The 22,593-nt window shown below is 53.8% G+C and overlaps 1 protein-coding gene across 1 annotated transcript in view; it reads right to left on the reverse strand.

Moving 5' to 3' along the window:
* LOC140387070 (polymeric immunoglobulin receptor-like) overlaps window positions 1-20,430 on the reverse strand; it is a 183,583-nt gene extending 163,153 nt beyond the window's left edge. Inside the window, exons 1-2 of the mRNA XM_072470080.1 lie at window positions 20,312-20,430; window positions 1,849-1,930 (exon numbers count right to left, since the gene is read on the reverse strand). Of these exons, the coding sequence (XP_072326181.1) occupies window positions 1,849-1,888 (40 nt within the window). The 5' untranslated portion in view covers window positions 1,889-1,930; window positions 20,312-20,430. The remainder of the gene's footprint in view (window positions 1-1,848; window positions 1,931-20,311) is intronic.
* Between the last annotated feature and the right edge of the window lie 2,163 nt (window positions 20,431-22,593).

Here is a 22,593-nt window from a genome sequence, read left to right on the forward strand (position 1 = left end):
CAAGGTCAGGGAAACAAATGGCCTTTTGTATGGGTTCTGAGCCTGCGGGATTCAAAGCTGGTACAGGTCGATAGTCAGGAGTGCCTATCTCATAGCGAGCGTTGGACTTACTGTTTCTTGTGGCTGTTGTAGAGGGTCAGCAGAAGTGTCTCGAAGGGTGAGGAGAGGAGAAGAAGGGTCGATTTGAACCTGGCCCCTATTCTTATAGTCCCCAGGGGCTTCCCGCCACTCGGGGCGGACCTTGTACCTGGTTCCAAGTGATTGGACTTGGTCCCAATCACTTGGTTCGATATTCTCCAAAGCTGGAGCGATTCCTTGATCGATGGGCGGTTTCGAGGTGGTCATTCACCTCTCTTTGTGTAAGCTCCTGCTGGCGCCGAGAAGTCTGGGTTGGCTTTGTGTGTCTAATTTGTAGCGTATTGTTCCCGGGGATTGCTAATTAGTATTCAGATGGCTGGTGTGTTGTTGTGTTGATGGCTGCAGGTATCGATTCTGTCTGGCTTCCCCAGAGGCGAATACACAGTTTTGCCTGCAGCTGCCTGTTTGAGTCCTGTTGGCTGATTTTCCCATCAGCCTCTTCCGTTCGCCATTTTAAATCAGGGTTTGGCCATTCTAATCGGGAGTTAGCCATTTTAAATGGCTACAGTACTCCGTCGTCATGGCCGTTTTCATTGGTTTGAATAAACTTCCTTTTATTTACCATCTCTGGTCTTCTGGGTCTTCGTAGCCTTTAAATGATCTGAAATTGAAGAATGATAGGGCAGCACGGTGGCACAGTGGTTAACACTGCTGTCTCAAGGCGCCGAGGGCCCGGATTTGATTCCGGCCCTGGGTCACTGTCCATGTGGAGTTTGCACATTCTCCCCGTATCTGCGTGGGTCTCACCCCCACAACCCAAAGATGTGCAGGGCAGGTGAATTGGCTATGCTAAATTGCCCCTTAATTGGAAAAAAATAGTTGGGTACTCGAAATTTATTTTACAAAGCATTGTAAAGAAGGAGGCCATTCAGCCTTTTGTGATTGTGCTAGCTCTTTGACAGATCTATCCAGTTTGTCCCACTCCAAAGTCCTGCAAATCTATCCCCTTCAAGTATTTATTCAATTTCCCCATTTTGGAAGTTCCTCTTCAATCTGCTTCCAGCGCCCTCTCAGCCAGTGAGTCAATGATCTCCATCTGAGCTGCAAAGTTCAGAGATTCTGTGAAATTTAAACTTTGCAGCAGATCAGAGACAATCATGAGAACTAGAAATATTTCACATCTTTATCCACTGACTGTTTTGTCTTCCTTCTCTCTATCAGTTATCTTTCACCCTTATTGAAGTGTCCAGCATGGTGAGAATGGACAGGAAGTGTGACGCTGAACAGCCCGTCTATTCTCGGAGCTGCTGTGTTGTTCTCATGGGAAATTCTGACCAAAATCAGCAAATTTCAGGCCATTGACATTGGAGACTCAGCATCGGGATAGAATTCATGCCCCAGTTTTTATCCCTGGTTCTCTGCTCAAACTATCACCTCCTCATTAACTTGCTGAAAACATTGGTCTGCAGTACAGCAGCACCTCGAGTTTACGATTCTCATCTGCAATTTTCAAATACTCCCATTGCTCTCTCCATTCCCCATCTCTGGGCCGAGTCCAGCCCTGGAACCCTCTGAATTCTCTGCTCTTCCCCCAATTCTGCTGTCAGACAGGGAGTCAGCATATCTCAGTGAGGGTGATGGGTGAATGGGACTTGGTGTGGGTTTGTCCACTGGGTCACTGCTGAATTAGTTCCCAATCACAGCTCAATAAGAATGATCTTTTATAAACACCATTAACGATAACTTTTTCCAAACTGAAGATGATATTACCTTGAAGAAGTGAGAAAAGGAAGTAAGATTTCCCGACCATTGTCCACTCCCAGATATTTCATCAGCTTCTCACTCTCAAACTCTGAAAGAGAAAGGAGTTAATGAGATCTCACTTCTTGTCCGATAACTCTCGAGTGAACTGCTTTTAAACAATTTATTGTGTTTTGTGTGGGATGATAGGTGTTCTGCAGAGAGTGACAAGGCTTTAAGTATGAAAATCAATGAGGGACTTCCATTTCTATAGTGCCTATCACCATCTCAGGATGTCCTAGAAAGATGTTCTGTACAACAGACGTGAGCCTCAAACCCAGATCGCAATGAAAAGCAGAAATCTTCCAAAGGCATCAATCATTGGAATCTGTCTTTGTAAAGTCACAACATCCACAATGTTGGTCATGGAAGTGAATTCCAATCATTGGTTACTTACCCAGGGCTTGTCCGATTGCTCGCCTGGGGAGTAACTGCCGCCACGTTCTTCTTGGTCTGAATGAGCTCTTCCTGTGTTGCTCCCATTGTGTATTTAATTAGAAAGGGTTGATGTGACTCAAAATGAGGAAGTTCAAAACTCGACAAAGGTTTGAGCTTTAAGCAAAATGTTGACCATTTGAACCTGACTCTGTGATGATATAGCGACTCAAAGCTGAGCTGCCTTTTCCAATAAGAACCCCAAACCTCAACTCAGAGGCTGGAAATCTGGCACTCAAGTTTCCAATCCAGAATCTCGAGTTCCATGATCCTGGTAAATACTTTCTAGAATAATAACAGAGGGAGAACTGCAGTATTGGAGGATCAGTACTGAAGGGATGCCACACAGTTAGAAGGTCAGTACTGAGAATGGGCTGCACTGTTGGAGGGTCAGTACAGAGGGTGCACTGCACTGCCAAAAAGTTAGGCATGAGGCGGTGTATCAGTTTCGGTGGACTTGTACTGAGGGATTGTCACAATGTCGGATGATCAGTACTCTGGGGATACTGCACTTTCCGAGGGTCAGTACTGAGGGAGTGCTGTACAGTCGGAGGGTCAGCACTGAGGGAGTGCTACACTGTTGGAGGGTCAGTACTGAGGGAGTTTGCACTGTTGGAGTGTCAGTACTGAGAGAGTGCTGCACTTTCAGAGAGTCAGAACTGAGGAGGGCTGCATTACTGGAGGGTCAGTACTGAAGGGGAACCACATAGTTGGAAGGTCAGTACTGAGGGAGCGCTGCACTGCCGGAGTGTCAGTACTGAGAGAGTATTGCACTGATGGAGACTCAGTAATGAGGGAGTGCTGCACTGTCGGAGGGTCAGCACTGAGGGAGTGCTGCACTGATGGAGGGCCAGTACTGAAGGAATGCTGCACTGTCAGAGGGACAGTACTGAGGGAGTGCTGAAATTCCAGAGGGTCTGTATTGAGGAAGAGCCACGCTGTTGGAGGATTAGCACTGAGGAAGTTTGCATTGTTGGAGAGTCAGTACTGAGGGAGCGCTGCACAGTCTGAGGGTCAGTACTGAAGGATGGCTGCACTGTCGGAAAATCAGTACTGATGGAGTGCTGCACTGTGGGAGGGTCAGTAGTGTGGGAGTGCTGCACTTTCAGAGGGTCAGTACTGAGGGAGCACTGCGTAACTGGAGGTCTGTACTGAAGGGGTATAACACAGTTATACGGTCAGTACTGAGGGAGTGCTGCAATATCAGAGGATCAGTCCTGAGTAAGAGCTGCACTGTCAGAGGGTCATTACTGAGGAAGTTTGCACTGTTGGACGGTAAGTACTGAGGGAGGTCTGTGCTGTCAAACGGTCAGTACTGAGGGAGTGTGGCATTGTCTGAGGGTCAGTACAGAGGGATGGCTACACTGTTAGAGGATCAGAACTGATGGAGTACTGCACTGTGGGAGGGTCAGTACTGAGGGAGCACTGCATTACTGGGTCAGTACTCAAGGGGTACCATGCAGTTGTACGGTGTGTACTGAGCGGGTGCAGCGTTGTTGGAGGATCATTACTGAGGGTGTGCTGCACTGTCAGAGGGTAAGTAGTGAGGGATGGCTACACTGTGGGAGGGTTAGTACTGATGGAGTGCTGCACTGTCAGAGGGTCAGTATTGAGGGAGTGCTGCACTTTCAGAGGGTCAGTACTGAGGGAGTGCAGCATTACTGGAGGGTCAGTACTGATGGTGCACCACACAGTTGTAAGGTCAGTACTGAGGGAGAGTTTCACTGTTGGAGGATAAGTACCAAGGACGTTTGCACTGTTAGAGGGTCAGTACTGAGGGAGTGCTACCCTTTTGGAGGGTCAGCACTGAGGGTGCGCTACACTGCCATAGTCAGTACTAAAGTGTCAGGATTGAGGAAGTGCTGCACTGTCGCCAGGTAACTACTAAGGGAGTGTGCATTGTTGGAGGATCAGTACTGAGGGAGTTTGCACTGTAGGGGGGTCAGTACTGAGGGAGAGCTGCACAGTCGGTGGGTCAGTACTGAGGAAGTATTGGACAGTTGGAGCGTCAGTACTGAGGGAGTGCCGCACTGTCAGGGGGTCAGCACTGAGGGAGTGCTGCACGGTTGAGGTTCTGTCATGAGGGAGTGCTCCACTGTTGGTGGGTCAGTACTGACAGAGTGTTGAACTGCCAGAGGGTCAGTAATGAGGAAGTGTTGCACTTTTGGAAGGTCAGTACTGAGGGTGCACTTCACTGTCAGAGAGTCAGTACTAAAGGGGCATTAAGCTGTTGATGGGTTAGAACTGAGGGAGTGATGCACTGTTCGAGGATCAGTATTGAAGCAGTGCTGAACTGTCGCCATGTCAGTACTGAGGGAGTGCTGCACTGACGGCTGGTCTGTACTGAGGGAGTGCTGCACTGACGGCTGGTCTGTACTGAGGGAGCGCTACACTATTGGAGGTTCAGTACCAAGGGAGTTTGCTCTATAAAAGGGTCAGCACTGAGGGAGGGCGGCATGTCGGAGGGTCAGTACTGAGGGAACATTGCACTGCCAGAGACTCCATACTGAGGGAACGCTTCACTGCCAGAGACTCCGTACTGAGGGAGTGTTGCACTGCCAGAGAGTCAGTATTAAAGTGGCATCACGCTGTTGATGGACCAGTATTGAGGCAGTGTCATAATGTCGGAGGGTCAGTACTGTGGTGGTGTTGCATTTTTGGAGCATCAGTACTGAAGAAATGTTACACTGTCGGCGGGTCAATACTGAGGGCAGCACGGTGGCGCAATGTTTAGCATTTTTCCCTCACAGCGCCAGGGACCTGGGTTCAATTCGGCTTTGGGTGACTGTGTGAAGTTTGCACTTTCTCTTTGTGTCTGTGTGTGTTTTCTCGAGATGGTCAGGTTTCATTCCACAGTGCAAAGATGGACAGGTTAGATGGACTGGCCTGTTCAGTTGCCCCTTAGTGTCGAAGCATGTGCAGGTTAGGTGCGGTTACAAGGATAGAATGGGCTAGTGGGCTTAGGTAGGGTGCTCATTCAGGAGGTCATTGTGGGGATTCTATGGAGTGCTGCACTGACGGATGGTCAGTATTGAAGGAGTATTGCACTGATAGCGGGTCAGTTCTGAGTCAGTGATGCACTGCCATATGGTTGCCAAAGGGTTGCAGCTGTACAGGACCTTAGTTCGGCCTCATTTGGAATATTGTGTACAATTCTGATCGCCACACTACCAGAAGAATGTGAATACTTTGGAGAGGGTACAGAAGCAGTTTACTAGGATTTTGCCTGGTATGCAGGGCATTAGCTATGAGGAGAGTTAGATAAACTTGGTCTGTTCTCACTGGAATAACGGAGGTTGAGAGGCGACCTGATAGAGGCCTACAAAATTATGAGTGGCATGGACAGAGTGGATAGTCAGATGCTTTTTCCTAGAATAGGAGAGTTAAGTACTAGGGGACACAGGTTTAAAGTGCGTGGGGAAAAGTTTAGAACTGATGTGCGAGGCAAGTTTTTTACACAGAGGATGGCAAATATATGGACTGCACTGTCTGGGGAGGTGGTGGGAGCAGGTACGATACCAGCCTTTAAGGGGCATCTAGACGAATATATGAATAGGGTGGGAATGGAAGGATACGGACTCCGTAAGTGCATATGGTTTTAGTTTAGGCAGGTACCATAGTTGGCGCAGGCTTGGAGGGCCGAAGGGCCTGTTCCTGTGTTGTATTGTTCTTTGTTCTTTGTCAGTACTGAGGGAGTGCTGCACTGTCGGAAGGTCAGTACTGAGGGAGTGCAGCATTGTTGGAGCATCAGTGCTGGACTGTCAGAGGATCAATGCTGAGAGAAATCAGTACTGAGGGAATGTTGTTCTGCCTATGAGTTAGGACTGAAGGTTTGTGTGTAAATGACCGGCTCATGGCCAATTTCATGGGAGCACATGAACCATGACCAATAGAGAGACAGCGCATGACCCTGGGAGCAGAGTCCCAGGTCGTGGGGCCCCCCGAGCCAGAGAATCAAATCCTAACCACCATTGCTCTGTGTCTGTCTGTAGTTGCCTTTACCTGCTGTTAATAAGCCCCCTTTGTTGTTACTGGAAATTTCCGGTGTATTGCCTCGAGCCACCATGTTTTTTCTTGTTCGTTCATAGGACGTGGGTGCCGTAGGCTGTGCCAGCATTTATTGGCCATCCCTTACAGTCCTTGAGGGGCAGTTAAGTGTCAACCCCACATTGCTGTCACGTGATCTGGAGTCACGTGTCGGCCAGACCAGGTAAGGATGGCAGATTTCCTTCCCTAAAGGACATTAGTGAACCAGAAAGGTTTTTATGACAATCGACAATGGTTTCATGGTCATCATTTTAATTCCAGATTTTCATTGAATTCAAATTTCACCATCTGCAGTGGCGGGATTTGAACCTGTGTCCCCAGAGCATTACTCTGCGTCTCTGGTTTACTCAGGTTTACTAGTCCAGTGACAATACCACTACACCACCACCTCCCCATATTGGAGCGAGATAAGCGATTCGATGACCCATCCTCTCAGAAGAAACAAGGCACAGTTGCCCTCTCATGTGAAGGTAAAGGATAATTCAACAGGGTCCAACACTGATACTTTTAAACAGTGGAGTTAAACATTATGGAGAGCCAGAGGAGATATCTCTTCATGGGAAAGCGTTATTGGGAACTGGAATATTTTGTGACACTGGATAAAAGCAAATTACTGCAGATGCTGGAATCTGAAACGAAAGAGAAAATGCTGGAAAATCTCAGCAAGACTGGCAGCATCTGTAGGGAGAGAAAAGAGCTAACGTTTCGAGTCTGATGACTCTTTGTCAAAGCTGACAGACAAAGTGAACTAACGTTTTGAGTCCGATGAATATTTTGTGACAGATTGTTTGAGATAGGGACCGTTGCCCATCGCACTGGTGAAGCTTTGAATGGGTGCGAGCTACGGGAATGTGGAAGAATAGAAGAGATGAAAAAATGCTTTGGGATTGTTTTTGGAAAGAATAGTCAGAGTCACAACTGGTTAAATCGCTTCTGAAAGGCAGCAACCATTTTTGGCTTATACATAGATACATAGAAGGCAGGAGCAGGAGGAGGACTTTTGGCCCTTCGAGCCTGCTCTGCCATTCATCACGATCATGGCTGATCATCCAATTCAATAGCCTAATCCTGCTTTCTCCTCATAGTCTTTGATCCCATCGCCCCAAGTGCTATATCTAGCCTCCTCTTGAATATATTCAATATTTTGGCATCAACTCCTTCCTGTGGTAATGGATTCCACAGGCTCACCACTCTTTGGGTGAAGAAATGTCTCCTCATCTCTGTCCGAAATGATTTAGCCTGAATCCTCAGGCTGTGACCCCTGGTTCTGGACACACCCATCATTGGTAACATCTTCCCTGCATCTACCCTGTCTAGTCCTGTTACAATATGACATCCCCCCTCATTCTTCTGAGGCTTCAAAGAGAACAATCCTAACCTAGTCAATCTCTCCTCATATGAGAGACCCGCCATCCCTGGAATCAGTCTGGTAAACCTTCGCTGCACTCCCTCAAGAGCAAGAACATCCTCCCTCAGAAAAAGAGACCAAAGCTGCACGCAATATTCTAGGTGTGGCCACACCAAAGCCCCGTACAATTGCAGCAACTCATCCCTGCTTCTGTACTCGAAACCTCTCGCAATGAAGGCCAACCTCCCATTAACCTTCTTTATCGCCTGCTGCACCTGCATGCTTACCTTCAGCGAATGGTGCACAAGGACACCCAGGTCCCGCAGCACACTCCCCTCTCCCAATTTACAACCATTCATGTAGTAACCTGCCTTCCTGTTTTCGCTTCCAAAGTAAATAACCTCACACTTATCCAAATTATACTGCATCTGCCATTGATTTGCCCACTCGCCCAAACTGTCCAGGTCATGCTGTAGGATCTCTGCATCCTCCTCACAGTTCACCCTCCTACCCAACGTGGTATCATTTGCAAACTTTAAGATGCAAAATTTTGTTCATTCAGCCAAATCATTAATATATATTGTGAATAGCCGGGATTGAATACCGGTCCCTGTGGCACCCCACTAGTTACTGTCTGCCAATTTGAAAAGGAGCCATTAATTCCTATTCTTTGTTTCCTCTCTGCCAACCAGTTTTCTATTCACCCCAATATACTTCCCCCAATCCCATGCGCTTTAATCTTGCACAATAATCTCTTATGCGGAACTTTGTCAAACGCCTTCTGAAAGTCCAAAAATACCACATCGACTGGTTCCCCCTTGTCAACTGTACTGGTTACATCTTGAAAGAATTGCAACATATTTGTCAAGCACGATTTCCCCTTCATCAATCCATGCCGACTCAAACGGATCCTGCCACTGCTTTCTAAATGTTCCGCTATAAAGTCCTTGATAATGGATTCAAGAATTTTCCCCACTACCGATGTTAGGCTTACTGGTTTATAACTCCCTGCTTTCTCTCTTTTTTTTCTTGTGTTTTATTGTCACAAATAGGATTCCATTAACACTGCAATGTGAAAAGCCCCTAGTCACAAGATTCCGGTGCCTGTTCGGGTACTCGGAGGGAGAATTCAGAATTTTCAGCTGGTACAGGAATTGAACCCGAACCTCCCTTTTTGAGGATTGGAGTGACATTAGCTACCCTCCAATCAGCAGGGACTATCCCAGAGTCCATGGAATCCCAGAAGATGACCACCAATGCATCTACTATTTCCAGAACCACCTCCTGTATCCTGGGATACAGATTCTCAGGTCTGGGGATTTATCCACCTTCAATCCCATCAATTTTCCCAGCATCTTTTCTCTACTAATATTAATCTCCCTCAGTTCTTCCCTTTCACTAAACGTTTCATTCTCCAACATTTCTGGTATCTGATTTGTGTTGTCTTTTGTGAAGACAGAAGCAAAGTGTGTATTCCATCACTCAGCCATTTCTTTATCCCTTATAATGCATTCTCCTGTTTCTGTCTGTAAGGGGCCTACATTTGTCTTCGCCAGTCTCTTTCTCTTCACATATCGAAATAAACTCTTAGTGTCAGTCTCTATGTTCTCTGCAAGCTACCTTTCTTACTGTACTTTCCCCTTCTTAATCAATACCTTGGTCCTTCTATGCTGAATTCTCAACTGCTCCCAATCCTCAGACTTATTGGCCAAGATTCTCCGACCCTGCACCGGGTCGGAGAATCCCCGGGGGGAAGCGAGAATCGCACCCAGCCGCCGGCTTCCCGATCTCCCCTGCCGATTCTCGGGCGCCCGCGGGATTCCTGCTGCGCCTGTCAGGGTCCGTTCCGTTGATAGCGCCCCCCCCCCCCCCCGGTGATTCTCCGGGCCCCGACGGGCCGAGTGGCCGCCGAGTTCGGCCGAGTCATGCCGGCGTTGGTTACTCAGGTACCACACGACGGGACCTGGAAAGTGTGTCTGCAGGGACCATCCTGGAGAGGGGGCGGGGGGATCCGACCCCGAGAGGGGGCCCCCATGGTGGCCAGGGCCATGATTGGAGCCTACCGATCAGCGGGCGGGCTGGTTCCGTGGGGGCCTATGTTCCTCTGCACCGGGCCCCTGTAGGGCTCCGCCATATTGCCCGGGGGCCGGCGCGGAGAAGGGAACCCCCACACATGCGCGGAATCATGCCGACCATAGTGCGCATGTGCGGAATCACGCCAGCCGTTCCGCGCATGCGTGAACTCGCGCCGGCCGTTCTGTGCCATCTGGAGCTGCGGGGACCACTCTGGCACTGACCTAGCCCCCTAGGAAGGGGAGCATTCCCCATTATCGGGGACCATTGATGCCAGAGTGGTTAGCGCCACGTTTCACGCCGGCGTGGGGAGATAGCCCTATGATTGGAGAATCCCGTCCATTATTTTTCGTGGCCAATCTGTATGCTTCTTCCTTGGATCGGAAACTATTTCTAATTTCCTTCGTAAGCGATAGATTGGCTCTTCTCCCCATTGTGCTTTTGTGCCAGACAGGAATGAACAGTTGCTGCACTTCCCCTATGCATTCCTTGAATTTTTGGCATTGCCTATCCACTGTCATCCCTTTAAGTAACTCTCCCTAATCTATCAAGGCCAACTCATGCCTCATATCTTCATAGTTTCCTTTATTAACATTCAGCACTCTAGTCTCCGAATCAACTACTTCACTCTCCAATTTGCTAAAACATTCTATCATGTTATGGATGCTCATCCCCAAGGGGTCTCGCACAGCCAGATTGGTAATGCTTCCCTTCTCATAACACAGCACCCAGTCTAAGATGGCATGCTCTCTAGTTGGTTCCCCCAGATATTGGTCAAGAAAACCATCCCGTATACATTCCAGGAATTCCGGCATTGTGGCTAATTTGATTTGCCCAACCTATGTGAAGATTAAAATCACCCATGAACACCGATATTCCCTTATTACATGCATCTTTAATTTTATGTTTAATGCCATTCCCAACATCATCACTGCAGTTTGGGGGTCAATGATACCCACTAATGTTTTTGCCCCTTGGTATTTCTCAACTGTACCCATACAGACACCACGGGCGAAATTCTCCATTATCGGCGGAAAGTCCGCCGATCGGCGCAAAAAACGGCGCAAATCCCACTTGCGTCACGTCATAAAAATGGGCCGATATTCTGCGGCCCGAAATGGGCTAGCAGCGACGTAACGGGATCCGCGCTTGCGCAGTGGTTCACGCCGTGCAGCGTCATACGCGCTGCACGGCGTGACGGCTCATAAGGCCGCGCAGCTCCCCCCCACCCGACCGGAACAGCCGACCGCAACACCCGACTTGATGGCTGGCCGTCGCTCAGCCCCGAGGTTCGAGTCACGCGATGTGGAGGCGCTCCTGGATGCGGTGGAGCAGAGGAGGGACGCCCTGTATCCCGGGCACGGCCGCAGAGTTGCCCCACGCCACAGCCGGCGTCTGTGGAGGGAGGTGGCAGAGGCCGTCACCGCTGTGGCCCTAACACCACGGACAGGCACCCAGTGCCACAAGAAGGTGAACAACCTCGTCAGAGCAGGCAGGGTGAGCCTCCCCCATATCCCCCATATCCCCCCTCCCCCAAATCCCCCCTCCCCCATATCCCCCCCTCCCCCATATCCCCCATATTCCCTCCTCCCCCATATCCCCCCTCCCCATATCCCCCATATCCCCCCCTCACCCATATCTCCCATATTCCCCCCTCCCCCATATCCCCCCTCCCCCATATCCCCCCTCCCCCATATCCCCCATATCCCCCCTCCCCCATATCCCCCTCCCCCATATCCCCCATATCCCCCCTCCCCCATATCCCCCATATTCCCCCCTCCCCCATATCCCCCCTCCCCATATCCCCCATATCCCCCCTCCCCCATATCCCCCCCTCCCCCATATCCCCCATATCCCCCCTCCCCCATATCCCCCATATTCCCCCCTCCCCCATATCCCCCATATCCCCCCTCCCCCATACCCCCCATATCCCCCCCTCCCCCATATCCCCCCCTCCCCCATATCCCCAAGTGAATCCAGCCCTAACCTTAACCTCTGCAATGCACGCGCAACCGATGGCGTGCATTCATATACCTGCCTAACACTGTTGCCTTTTACCCCTGCCACCACCCCCCCCCCCCCCCCCCCCCCAGGAGAAGCGCGCACACAACAATAGGGAGCATGTGAGGACTGGAGGAGGGCCCGCTGATGAGAGGCCACTGACCGTACACGAGGAAAGGGCCCTGGAACTGGCTGGCGGACCTGAGGACCGGGAGGTTGCTGATGCAGAGGTCGGGGCCCCACGAGCAAGTGAGCCACCAACAGCCCGTCCCCATATCCCCCCTCCCCTATATCCCCCTCCCCCGTATCACCTGATCACTGCCTGATGTCTAACCATGCATGCTTCATTGTGTATCGCAGGACCAAACGTCCAGGCACCCATCCCCGCAGATGCAGACCGCCCGCAGGATGCCCCTCGGAGACGAAAAGGAGACGGAGAGACCCGCACCCTCCAGCATGCGACGCCCGCAGGATGCCCCTCGGAGACCACAGGAGACGGAGAGACCCGCACCCTCCAGCATGCGACGCCCGCAGGATGCCCCTCGGAGACCACGGGAGACGGAGAGACCCGCACCCTCCAGCATGCGACGCCCGCAGGATGCCCCTCGCACACCACGGGAGACGGAGAGACCTGGAGCAACAGGGAGACGACACCCCCGTCACGTGCGGGAGCGACCACCCAGCGATGAGGGGGGCAGCCACAGGCCCCCGTCACATCCGAGCCAGGACACCACTACCCAGGACACCACTATCCAGGACACCCCTACCCGGGACACCACTACCCAGGACACCCCTACCCGGGACACCACTACCCGGGACAGCACTACCCGGGACAGCACTACCCGGGACAGCACTACCCGGGACAGCACTACCCAGGACACCCCTACCCGGGAAGACGAAATACCGGACAGTGACTCAGAGTGGATGGGTGGAGACGAACCCCCACCCCAAAGTGCCATGGACTCAGAGTGGGACGAAGAGCACGACACAACGCCACTGCTGTCACCAACACCCTCCACCATCGCAGAAACACTCACCACGGTTGGGCACTTTAGTGATGAGGCGTCTGGTACACTCACTGGTGCGCACAACACAGCCGTCCCGGTACAGCAGGTGGAGGTAGGAGCAGCAGAGGGACCGGGCGGTCGGAGGGCAGCCCAGGCCAAGCGAACATCTGCCGCCCAGATGGATCCCGGGTTCCTGCAGTTACCACACCCACACATAGATCCGATGCAACCACTGACACGGAGACGAGCGAATAGGGTGACGGGTGGCTTGCGGCGGCTGCGGTCGCAGGTGGAGGAGTCCACCCGCGTCCAGGAGCTGGGAGTGGTCCCGGTCATGCGTGCCACCCAGACTGACACCGCACGGGTGGCGTCCGCGGTGGAGGCAATGGGTGCGACGGTGTCAGACATGGGGAACGGTTTGCGAGGCCTGGGGCCTTCCGTGCAGGCGGCGTCTGTGGCCCAGGAAATGGCTGCCCTCTCACAGGAGGCCATGAGCCAGTGCCAGCGCCAGATGGCAGAGGCGCTCAACGCCATAGCCCAGTCTCAGCACGCCATAGCCCAGTCTCAGCAGGCCATGGCCCAGTCTCAGCAGGCCATGGCCCAGTCTCAGCAGGCCATAGCCCAGTCTCTGCAGGCCATGGCCCAGTCTCTGCAGGCCATGGCCCAGTCTCAGCAGGCCATCTCTGAGGGCATCAGCGCCAGTGGCCATGTGCGAGCTGGCGTCGCACTGTCGCAGACAGGGTTCGACAACCCCCTGGGCTCCATGGCTGCAAACCTGCAGACCCCTGTCGATACCAGCACGGGCCTCCAGGACTGGCAGCGCCAGATGTCGGGGGCGCGTCGGATGGCCAGTCCGTTCGCATCCCCCACCCATGTAGAGGCCTGGGGGCCATCGGGCACCCCGAGGGAGGAGGAGGTGGTGTGGTCCGTCCCGGCTCCCTCTGTAGGGGAGGTCCCGGTACACCGCGACACCTCGGACTCCCCCCCTTCCGTCCCAGGTGCATCGGGTGGGCAACGGGCAGGACAGGCTGGCAGCTCGCCATCCCAGTCGCCCGGGCCGCAGCCTGGCCCATCTAGGCCAGGACGCCCCAGGAAACGGCCGCCAAAGGGATCCAGTGTCAGAGGGCAGGAATCACAGGAGTCCACCTCCAGTTCTGCTGTACCGTCTGGGGAACCACGTAGACGTAGTCAAAGGGCCCATAAGGCCAAACAATTAGACACTGAGTAAGTTGACACGGGTGCAGGGCACAGATGAGTTTTAGGCGCTAGGGCACGTGCATGAACTCCTTTGGTTATTAAAGTCAATGTTACACCTACCGAAGCTGCCTTTGTGCTCTGTCCAAAGTGTGCGGGGGTGTCATGTACGTTGAGCGCAAGTGTGTGTGTGAGGGGTGGTCTTACCTCAGCCCCAGGTGAGTCTGCCCCCTTCCCCCTGGGCCGCCATCAACATCCCCCGGGCAGAGGACGGGACCGTGCGCTGCAGTGTCACAGCCGCATGCAGGGATGGTCCGGGTGGATGGTGGTACTGTGGCCATGGGTCAGACATAGTCCAACGATGTAGAGCCAGGAGCTCATCGGAGGCGGGTTGTCATCATTCTCCATGGCCTGCGATAGACACGCGTCCACCCGCAACTGGGTGAGCCCGGCCCGTTGTGCCGCCGGTGGATCGGCAATTGGGGGTGGGGGGGTGGTGTGCATGCGGGTGGGGTGTGTGGGGTTGGGGAGGGGGGTGAGGGTGCTGGGTGGGTGGATGGGTGGGGGGTGTGGGTGGTCGGCTGTTGTCATGGTGTGCGGTCTGTGGCCATACTACCCGATTCCCACGCCCATCTAGTCAGTGAAGCGGGCGTCTATCAGTCTGTCCCGTGCCCGCTGGGCCAGCCGGTAACGGTGGACAGCCACCCGTCTGTGTCTACCCCGTCTGCCCTGACCATTGCCCCCATCCCCCTCATCTGGGGAGGACTGGGCCTCTTCCTGCTGCTCCTCCACTCCGCCCTCCTCTGCCTGCGGCACATCGCCCCTCTGCTGGGCTATGTTGTGCAGGACGCAGCACACCACAATGATGCGGCCGACCCTATCTGACCGATACTGGAGGGCGCCCCCAGAGAGGTCCAGGCACCTGAAACGCATCTTCAGCACGCCAAAGCACCTCTCGATCACTCCCCTTGTCGCTACATGGGCATCATTGTAGCGGTTCTCCGCCTCATTGCGTGGCCTCCGTATAGGCGTCATCAGCCACGATCGCAATGGGTAACCCCTGTCGCCCAGCAACCAGCCCCTCAGCCGGGGATGGCGTCCCTCGTACATGCCGGGGATGGATGACCGCGACAACACGAATGAGTCGTGTACACTGCCTGGGTGACGGGCGCAGACGTGCAGGATCATCATGCGGTGGTCGCAGACCACCTGTACGTTCATTGAATAGGTCCCATTCCTATTAGTGAACACGGCCCTGTTCTCTGCAGGTGGCCGCACGGCGACGTGCATCCCATCGATCGCGCCCTGGACCATGGGGAACCCGGCAACGGCAGAGAAGCCCACGGCCCGGGCATCTTGGCTGGCCCGGTCCACGGGGAAGCGGATGTAGCGGTGCGCCATGGCATAAAGGGCATCTGTCACTGCCCGGATGCACCGATGCACCGATGTCTGCGATATGCCGGACAGGTCCCCACTCGGTGCCTGGAATGACCCCGTTGCATAAAAGTTCAGGGCCACCGTAACCTTGACGGACATGGGGAGAGGGTGTCCCCCGCCAGTGCCACGCGGTGACAGGTGTGCCAGCAGGTGGCAGATGTGTGCCACGGTTACCCGGCTCATCCGGAGTCTCCTCCTGCATTCCCGGTCCGTGAGGTCCTGGTATGACTGCCGGGGCCGGTACACACGGGGCGCCCTCGGGTGCCTCCGTTGCCGTGGGGCCGCGACGTCCTCCTCCCCCTCCTCGTCCTGTCGGTCAGGTGTCCCTCCAGCCTGGGCGGCTGCCGCCTGCCCCTCTGCGGCAGCCTGCGCCGCCTCTCTGGCACGCTCCTCCTCCTCCTCCTCCTCCTCATCCAGGGCAACCTAGACATGAGCGGCTGCCACCACGGCGGCCAACATCGCTGGATGGTCTGAAAACATGACGGCCTGGTGGGGGGGAGGGGAACGACGACATGTCATCATTGCCCATATCCCCTCCTCCCCCCAGCCAGGTGGCATGGACCGCATGGGTCCAACTGTTGGAGGCTGGCACCTGGCCAGGTGGACCAACTCATTTGCCCTCCCATCACCCACCCCAGCACGGACTCCCCCCCAACCCCCAACCTCCACCCCGGCACGGACCCCCTCCCCAACCCCCAACCTCCACCCCGGCACGGACCCCCCCCCCCCAACCTCCACCCCGGCACGGACCCCCTCCCCAACCCCCAACCTCCACCCCGGCACGGACCCCCCCCCCCAACCTCCACCCCGGCACGGACCCCCCCCCCCCAACCTCCACCCCGGCACTGACCCCCTCCCCAACCTCCACCCCGGCACGGACCCCCCCCCCAACCTCCACCCCGGCACGGACCCCCTCCCCAACCTCCACCCCGGCACGGACCCCCTCCCCAACCTCCACCCCAGCACGGACCCCCCCCAACCCCCAACCTCCACCCCGGCACGGACCCCCTCCCCAACCTCCACCCCAGCACGGACCCCCCCCAACCCCCAACCTCCACCCCGGCACGGACCCCCTCCCCAACCTCCACCCCGGCACGGACCCCCTCCCCAACCCCCAACCTCCACCCCGGCACGGACCCCCCCCCCAACCTCCACGCCGGCACGGACCCCCCCCCCAACCTCCACCCCGGCACGGACCCCCTCCCCAACCTCCACCCCGGCACGGACCCCCTCCCCAACCTCCACCCCAGCACGGACCCCCCCCCCAACCCCCAACCTCCACCCCGGCACGGACCCCCCCCCCCCAACCTCCACCCCGGCACGGACCCCCTCCCCAACCCCCAACCTCCACCCCGGCACGGACCCCCCCCCCAACCTCCACCCCGGCACGGACCCCCTCCCGGCACTCCCCCGGAGCCCAACCTACTCTAACCACCCCCCCCCCCCCGCCGCACACACACACACACACAAGCCGAGACACACCTCTCCTCACGCAATCAGTCTGCGGCCACGCCATTTCCTGCCCAGAGCCAACCCCCCAGGCCGTCACTCACCTCCTCGCTGGTCGGCGTGAGCCTGGAGCACCGGGTCACGCCGATGAAAAGGAGGTTTGATTGACGTCGACGTGAACGGTCATCACGTCGACGGGACTTCGGCCCATCCGGAAGGGAGAATATCGGCAGGCCGAAAATCGGCTGCCTTGCGCAGACCCGTGACATTCTCCGCGGCAGCGGCGCCATTAACGCCCCGCCGACTTTTCTCCCTTCGGAGACTTCGGCGGGGGCGGGGGCGGGATTCACGGCGGCCAACGGCCATTCTCCGACCCAGCGGGGGGTCGGAGAATGACGCCCCACATTTCTCACTATTGTTAATTTCCTCGTTAACCAGCAATGCCACACCACCACCTTTTCTTTTATGCCTGTCCTTCCTAAATACTGAATACCCTGGGACATTCAGTTTCCATCCCTGGTCACCCTGCAGACATGTCTCCGTAATCCCAATTATATCGTACCCTTTTATATCTATCTGCGTGATTGGTTCATCCACTTTATTGCAAATGCTCGGGGCATTAAGGCACAGAGCCTTTAAGTTTGTCTTTTTCATATTGTTTGTTCTGCTCCCAATATTTTTCTCTTTTGCCCAGTTTGAATTTTGCCCTTGATTTCCCCACATTATCACTTTTCTTATTCCCTTTTCTACCTTTTGTTTTAGTTCTTGCTCCCTATTTCTCTGACTCCTTGCATAGGTTTGCATCCCCCTGGTTTGAGAGCCTCTGTCCACCATAGCCACATCAGTATGTTTCTTCTGTGTGTTATTGTGAAAGAACGGATTTGAGCAACTAAACCAGCTATTGTGTCTTTTGTTCAGAACTTTGAGATGTCTTGAATTTACCACTTCCTATTTTGGAAGATGATCAGGATTTCAGCAACTCTCACTGTCAGAGGGTCAATACTGAGGGAATTCTGCACTGTCGTGGGGTCAGTACTGAGCGAGCCTCCGCTGCACTGTCGGAGGGCCAGTACTAGGGAATTCTGCACTGACGGAGGGTCTGTACTGAGAGAGTGATGCACTGTCGGAGGGTCAGTACTGAGTGAGCCTCCGTTACACTGTCGGAGGGTCGGTACTGAGGGAGTGCTGCACTGTCAGAGGGTCTGTACTGAGGGAGTGCTGCACTGTCAGAGGGCCAGTACTGAGGGAGTGCCGCACTGTCAGAGGGTCTGTACTGAGGGAGTGCTGCACTGTCAGAGGGTCTGTACTCAGGGAGTGCAGCACTGTCAGAGGGTCTGTACTGAGGGAGTGCTGCACCGTCAGAGGGTCAGTACTGATGGAATGCTGCACAATTGGAGGGTCAGTACTGAGGCAATTCTGCACTGTCGGAGGGTCAGTACTGAGGCAATTCTGCACTGTCGGAGGGTCAGTACTGAGGGATTGCTGCACTGTCAGAGGGTCAGTGCTGAGGTTGTGCTGCACTGTCAGAGGGTCAGTACTGAGGGAGACCTGCACTGTCAGAGGGTCAGTACTGAGGGAGTGTGGCACCGTCAGACGGTCAGTACTGAGGGAGTGCTGCACTGTCAGATGGTCGGTACTGAGGGAGTGCGGCACCGTCAGAGGATCAGTACTGAGGGAGTGCTGCACTGTCAGAGAGTCAGTCCTGAGGGAGTGCCGCACTGTCAGAGGGTCTGTACTGAGGGAGTGCTGCACTGTCAGAGGGTCTGTACTCAGGGAGTGCTGCACCGTCAGAGGGTCAGTACTGATGGAATGCTGCACAGTTGGAGGGTCAGTACTGAGGCAATTCTGCACTGTCGGAGGGCCAGTACTGAGGGAGTGCCGCACTGTCAGAGGGTCTGTACTGAGGGAGTGCTGCACTGTCAGAGGGTCTGTACTCAGGGAGTGCTGCACCGTCAGAGGGTCAGTACTGATGGAATGCTGCACAGTTGGAGGGTCAGTACTGAGGCAATTCTGCACTGTCGGAGGGCCAGTACTGAGGGAGTGCCGAACTGCCAGAGGGTCTGTACTGAGGGAGTGCTGCACCGTCAGAGGGTCAGGACTGAGGGAGTGCTGCACTGTCAGAGGGTCAGCACTGAGGGAGTGCTGCACCGTCAGAGGGTCAGTACTGATGGAATGCTGCTCAGTTGGAGGGTCAGCACTGAGGCAATTCTGCACTGTCAGAGGGTCAGTACTGAGGTTGTGCTGCACTGTCAGAGGGCCAGTACTGAGGGAGTGCCGCACTGTCAGAGGGTCTGTACTGAGGGAGTGTTGCACTGTCAGAGGGTCTGTACTCAGGGAGTGCAGCACTGTCAGAGGGTCTGTACTGAGGGAGTGCTGCGCCGTCAGAGGGTCAGTACTGATGGAATGCTGCACAGTTGGAGGGTCAGTACTGCGGCAATTCTGCACTGTCGTAGGGCCAATACTGAGGGAGTGATGCACTGTCAGAGGGCCAGTACTGAGGGAGTGCTGCACCGTCAGAGGGTCAGTACTGAGGGAGTGCTGCACTGTCAGAGGGTCGGTACTGAGGGAGTGCTGCACCGTCAGAGGGTCAGTACTGAGGGAGTGCTGCACTGTCAGAGGGTCAGTACTGAGGGAGTGCTGCACCGTCAGAGGGTCAGTACTGAGGGAGTGCTGCACTGTCAGATGGTCAGTACTGAGGGAGTGCTGCACCGTCAGAGGGTCAGTACTGAGGGAGTGCTGCACTGTCAGAGGGTCGGTACTGAGGGAGTGCTGCACCGTCAGAGGGTCAGTACTGAGGGAGTGCTGCACTGTCAGAGGGTCAGTACTGAGGGAGTGCTGCACCGTCAGAGGGTCAGTACTGAGGGAGTGCTGCACTGTCAGATGGTCAGTACTGAGGGAGTGCTGCACCGTCAGAGGGTCAGTACTGAGGGAGTGCTGCACTGTCAGAGGGTCGGTACTGAGGGAGTGCTGCACCGTCAGAGGGTCAGTACTGAGGGAATGCTGCACTGTCAGAGGGTCAGTACTGAGGTTGTGCTGCACTGTCAGAGGGTCAGTACTGAGGGAGACCTGCACTGTCGGAAGGTCAGTACTGAGGGAGTGCTGCACTGTCAGAGGGTCAGTACTGAGGGAGACCTGCACTGTCGTAAGGTCAGTACTGAGAGAGTGCGGCACTGTCAGAGGGTCAGTACTGAGGTTGTGCTGCACTGTCAGAGGGTCAGTACTGAGGGAGACCTCCACTGTCGGAAGGTCAGTACTGAGGGAGCACTCCTCCGTTGATCAGAAGAATGTTCGACAAAACAGTTTTGAGCCTCACACCCAGATCTCAATACTAAGTAGAAATATTTCAATATCACCAATCATTGGAACCTTTCTTTATAAAGTCACAGCATCAACAACAGACAATGTTGGTCATGGATGTAAATTCCATTTATTTATTACTTACCCAGGACCTGTCCGGCTGCTTGACTGGAGAGCTCGTGCCGACACAATCTGCTTGGGTTGAACAAGCTCATCCACTGCTGCTCTCTCTGTGTATTTCACCAGAAAGGCTTGATCTGTCACTGTGACACAAAATGAGGAAGCTGTATCAAAGTGAGACAGCACGTTTCACTCCCCTAACAGCAAACCCTGTGGCTATAAAAGAATATCAGAACATAATTGGAACACGAGATGGACATCCAGCCCCTCAAGCCTGCTCCACCATTTAATCATTGTGGTGATACACCACTGTACTTCCCTACCATTGTACATAGTATATAATAGTTGTGTGTAACGTGGCCCTGTAGTACTGTGTATTGTACTGTAGCTCTGCAGAGGTTCGGTCACTGGTAGGTAACCCGACCTGGCCACGGAGAGCTCCGCCTTAGCCACTCCCCCGGGAGTTACGTATAAGAACCCTCTTCTGGGACCGGCCCCATTCTGTCTGGGGTCGTCTGTGTCGGGTAAGCCTCCCATGTAGTATATTAAAGCCTGAGTTAAAGTCTCACATGTCTTTGTGGTTCTTGACGCTTAGTGCATCAATCATACAAATCTAACCTGGCCTTAACTCCACTTTCCTGATTGCCCCCCATGACCTTTGACTCCTGAGATTAATGTAAGAAATTATCATATGTTATATTTATTTGCAGTAATGAAATTGGGACATAGAACATCCAGTGCAGAAGGAGGCCATTCGGCCCATCGAGCCTGCACCGACACATTTAAGGTCTCACTTCCACCCCATCCCCGCAACCCAACAACCCCTCCTAACCTGTTTGGTCACTCAGGGCAATTTATCATGGCCAATCCACCTAACGTGCACGTCTTTGGACTCTGGGAGGAAAGTGGAGTACCCGGAGGAAACCCACGCAGACACCGGGAGAACGTGCAGACTCCACACAGACATTGAACCAACGGGGAATCAAACCTGGGATCCTGGCGCTGTGAAGCCACAGTGCTATCCACTTGTGCTACTGTGCTGCCTTGCCTGTGTTCAGATGCATACAGACAGTATGACTAGTCGAGCTATGATTAAGGTGTTGTAAAAGTGAACTAATCATTGATTTTCAGCTGAAGCTAAGAGATATTGAGAACATTTACTTGTTCACAGATATATAGTTAATGGAATATTATTTATGTTTGAAAGACCTCTGGGGTGTATATATTTTATGATTGGTATTGTGTTTGGTCTTGGCTAAACGTGTCAAGAGATGTCTTGTTGGAAGAGACAGAATAACGTCTGATAATTTGAGTACATGATGTGGAGATGCCGGCGTTGGACTGGGGTCAGCACAGTAAGAAGTCTTACAACGCCAGGTTAAAGTCTAACAGGTTTATTTAGAATCACTAGTTTTCGGAGTGTAGCTCCTTCATCAGGTGAATCATTCGTTGTTTGGCTTGGTATTACTGAATTTAAAGATAGCAAGTCTAAGGAGCTGCTGTTTTCACGCGTTGATGCTCTGACAGTTTATCTTTGATCATAGAATCATATAATTTACACAGGCCCTTGGAAAGAGCACCCTACTTTAAAAAAAAAAAATTTTTTGGAGTACCCAATTAATTTTTCCCAATTAAGGGGCAATTTAGCATGGCCAATCCACCAACCCTGCACATCTTTGGGTTGTGGGGGTGAAACCCACGCAAACACGGGGAGAATGTGCAACTCCACACAGAAGTGACCCAGAGCCGGGATCGAACCTAGGACCTCGGCACCGTGAGGCAGCAGGGCTAATCCATTGCACCACTGTGCTGCCTTAAGAGCACCTACTTAGGCCCACACCTCTACCATATTCCCGTTAACCAGTAACCCCACCAAAACTTTTTTGTGCACTAAGGACAATTTAACATGGCCCCTCCACCTAATCTGCACATCTTTGTACTGTGGGAGGAAACCGGAGCACCCGGAGGAAACCCACGCAGACACGGGGAGGACGTGCAGACTGCGCACAGACAGTGACCCAAGCCAGGGATCGAAGCTAGGTTCCTGGCACTGTGAAGCAACAGTGCTAACCACTGTGCTACAGTGCGCCGCCAATAGGGGTTAATAGGGAGTGACTTCTAAAATGGATCTTTCAGAGGCTAAAGGTGTGATTCAACAATTCGTCGTGCCGACTCGGAGTCGAGACCGACAGTTGAATCCTGGGAGCAAACAAAATCGGACTCGTGGAGCCCAACGCGATCTAGGTCTCGCCCTCGCTGTTGATAGGCAAGTATCAGATCTTTTCAAAGATTTTATTCATGAGGGTA

This window comes from Scyliorhinus torazame, chromosome 12 (genome assembly GCF_047496885.1).
Source record: "Scyliorhinus torazame isolate Kashiwa2021f chromosome 12, sScyTor2.1, whole genome shotgun sequence".
NCBI lineage: Eukaryota > Metazoa > Chordata > Chondrichthyes > Carcharhiniformes > Scyliorhinidae > Scyliorhinus > Scyliorhinus torazame.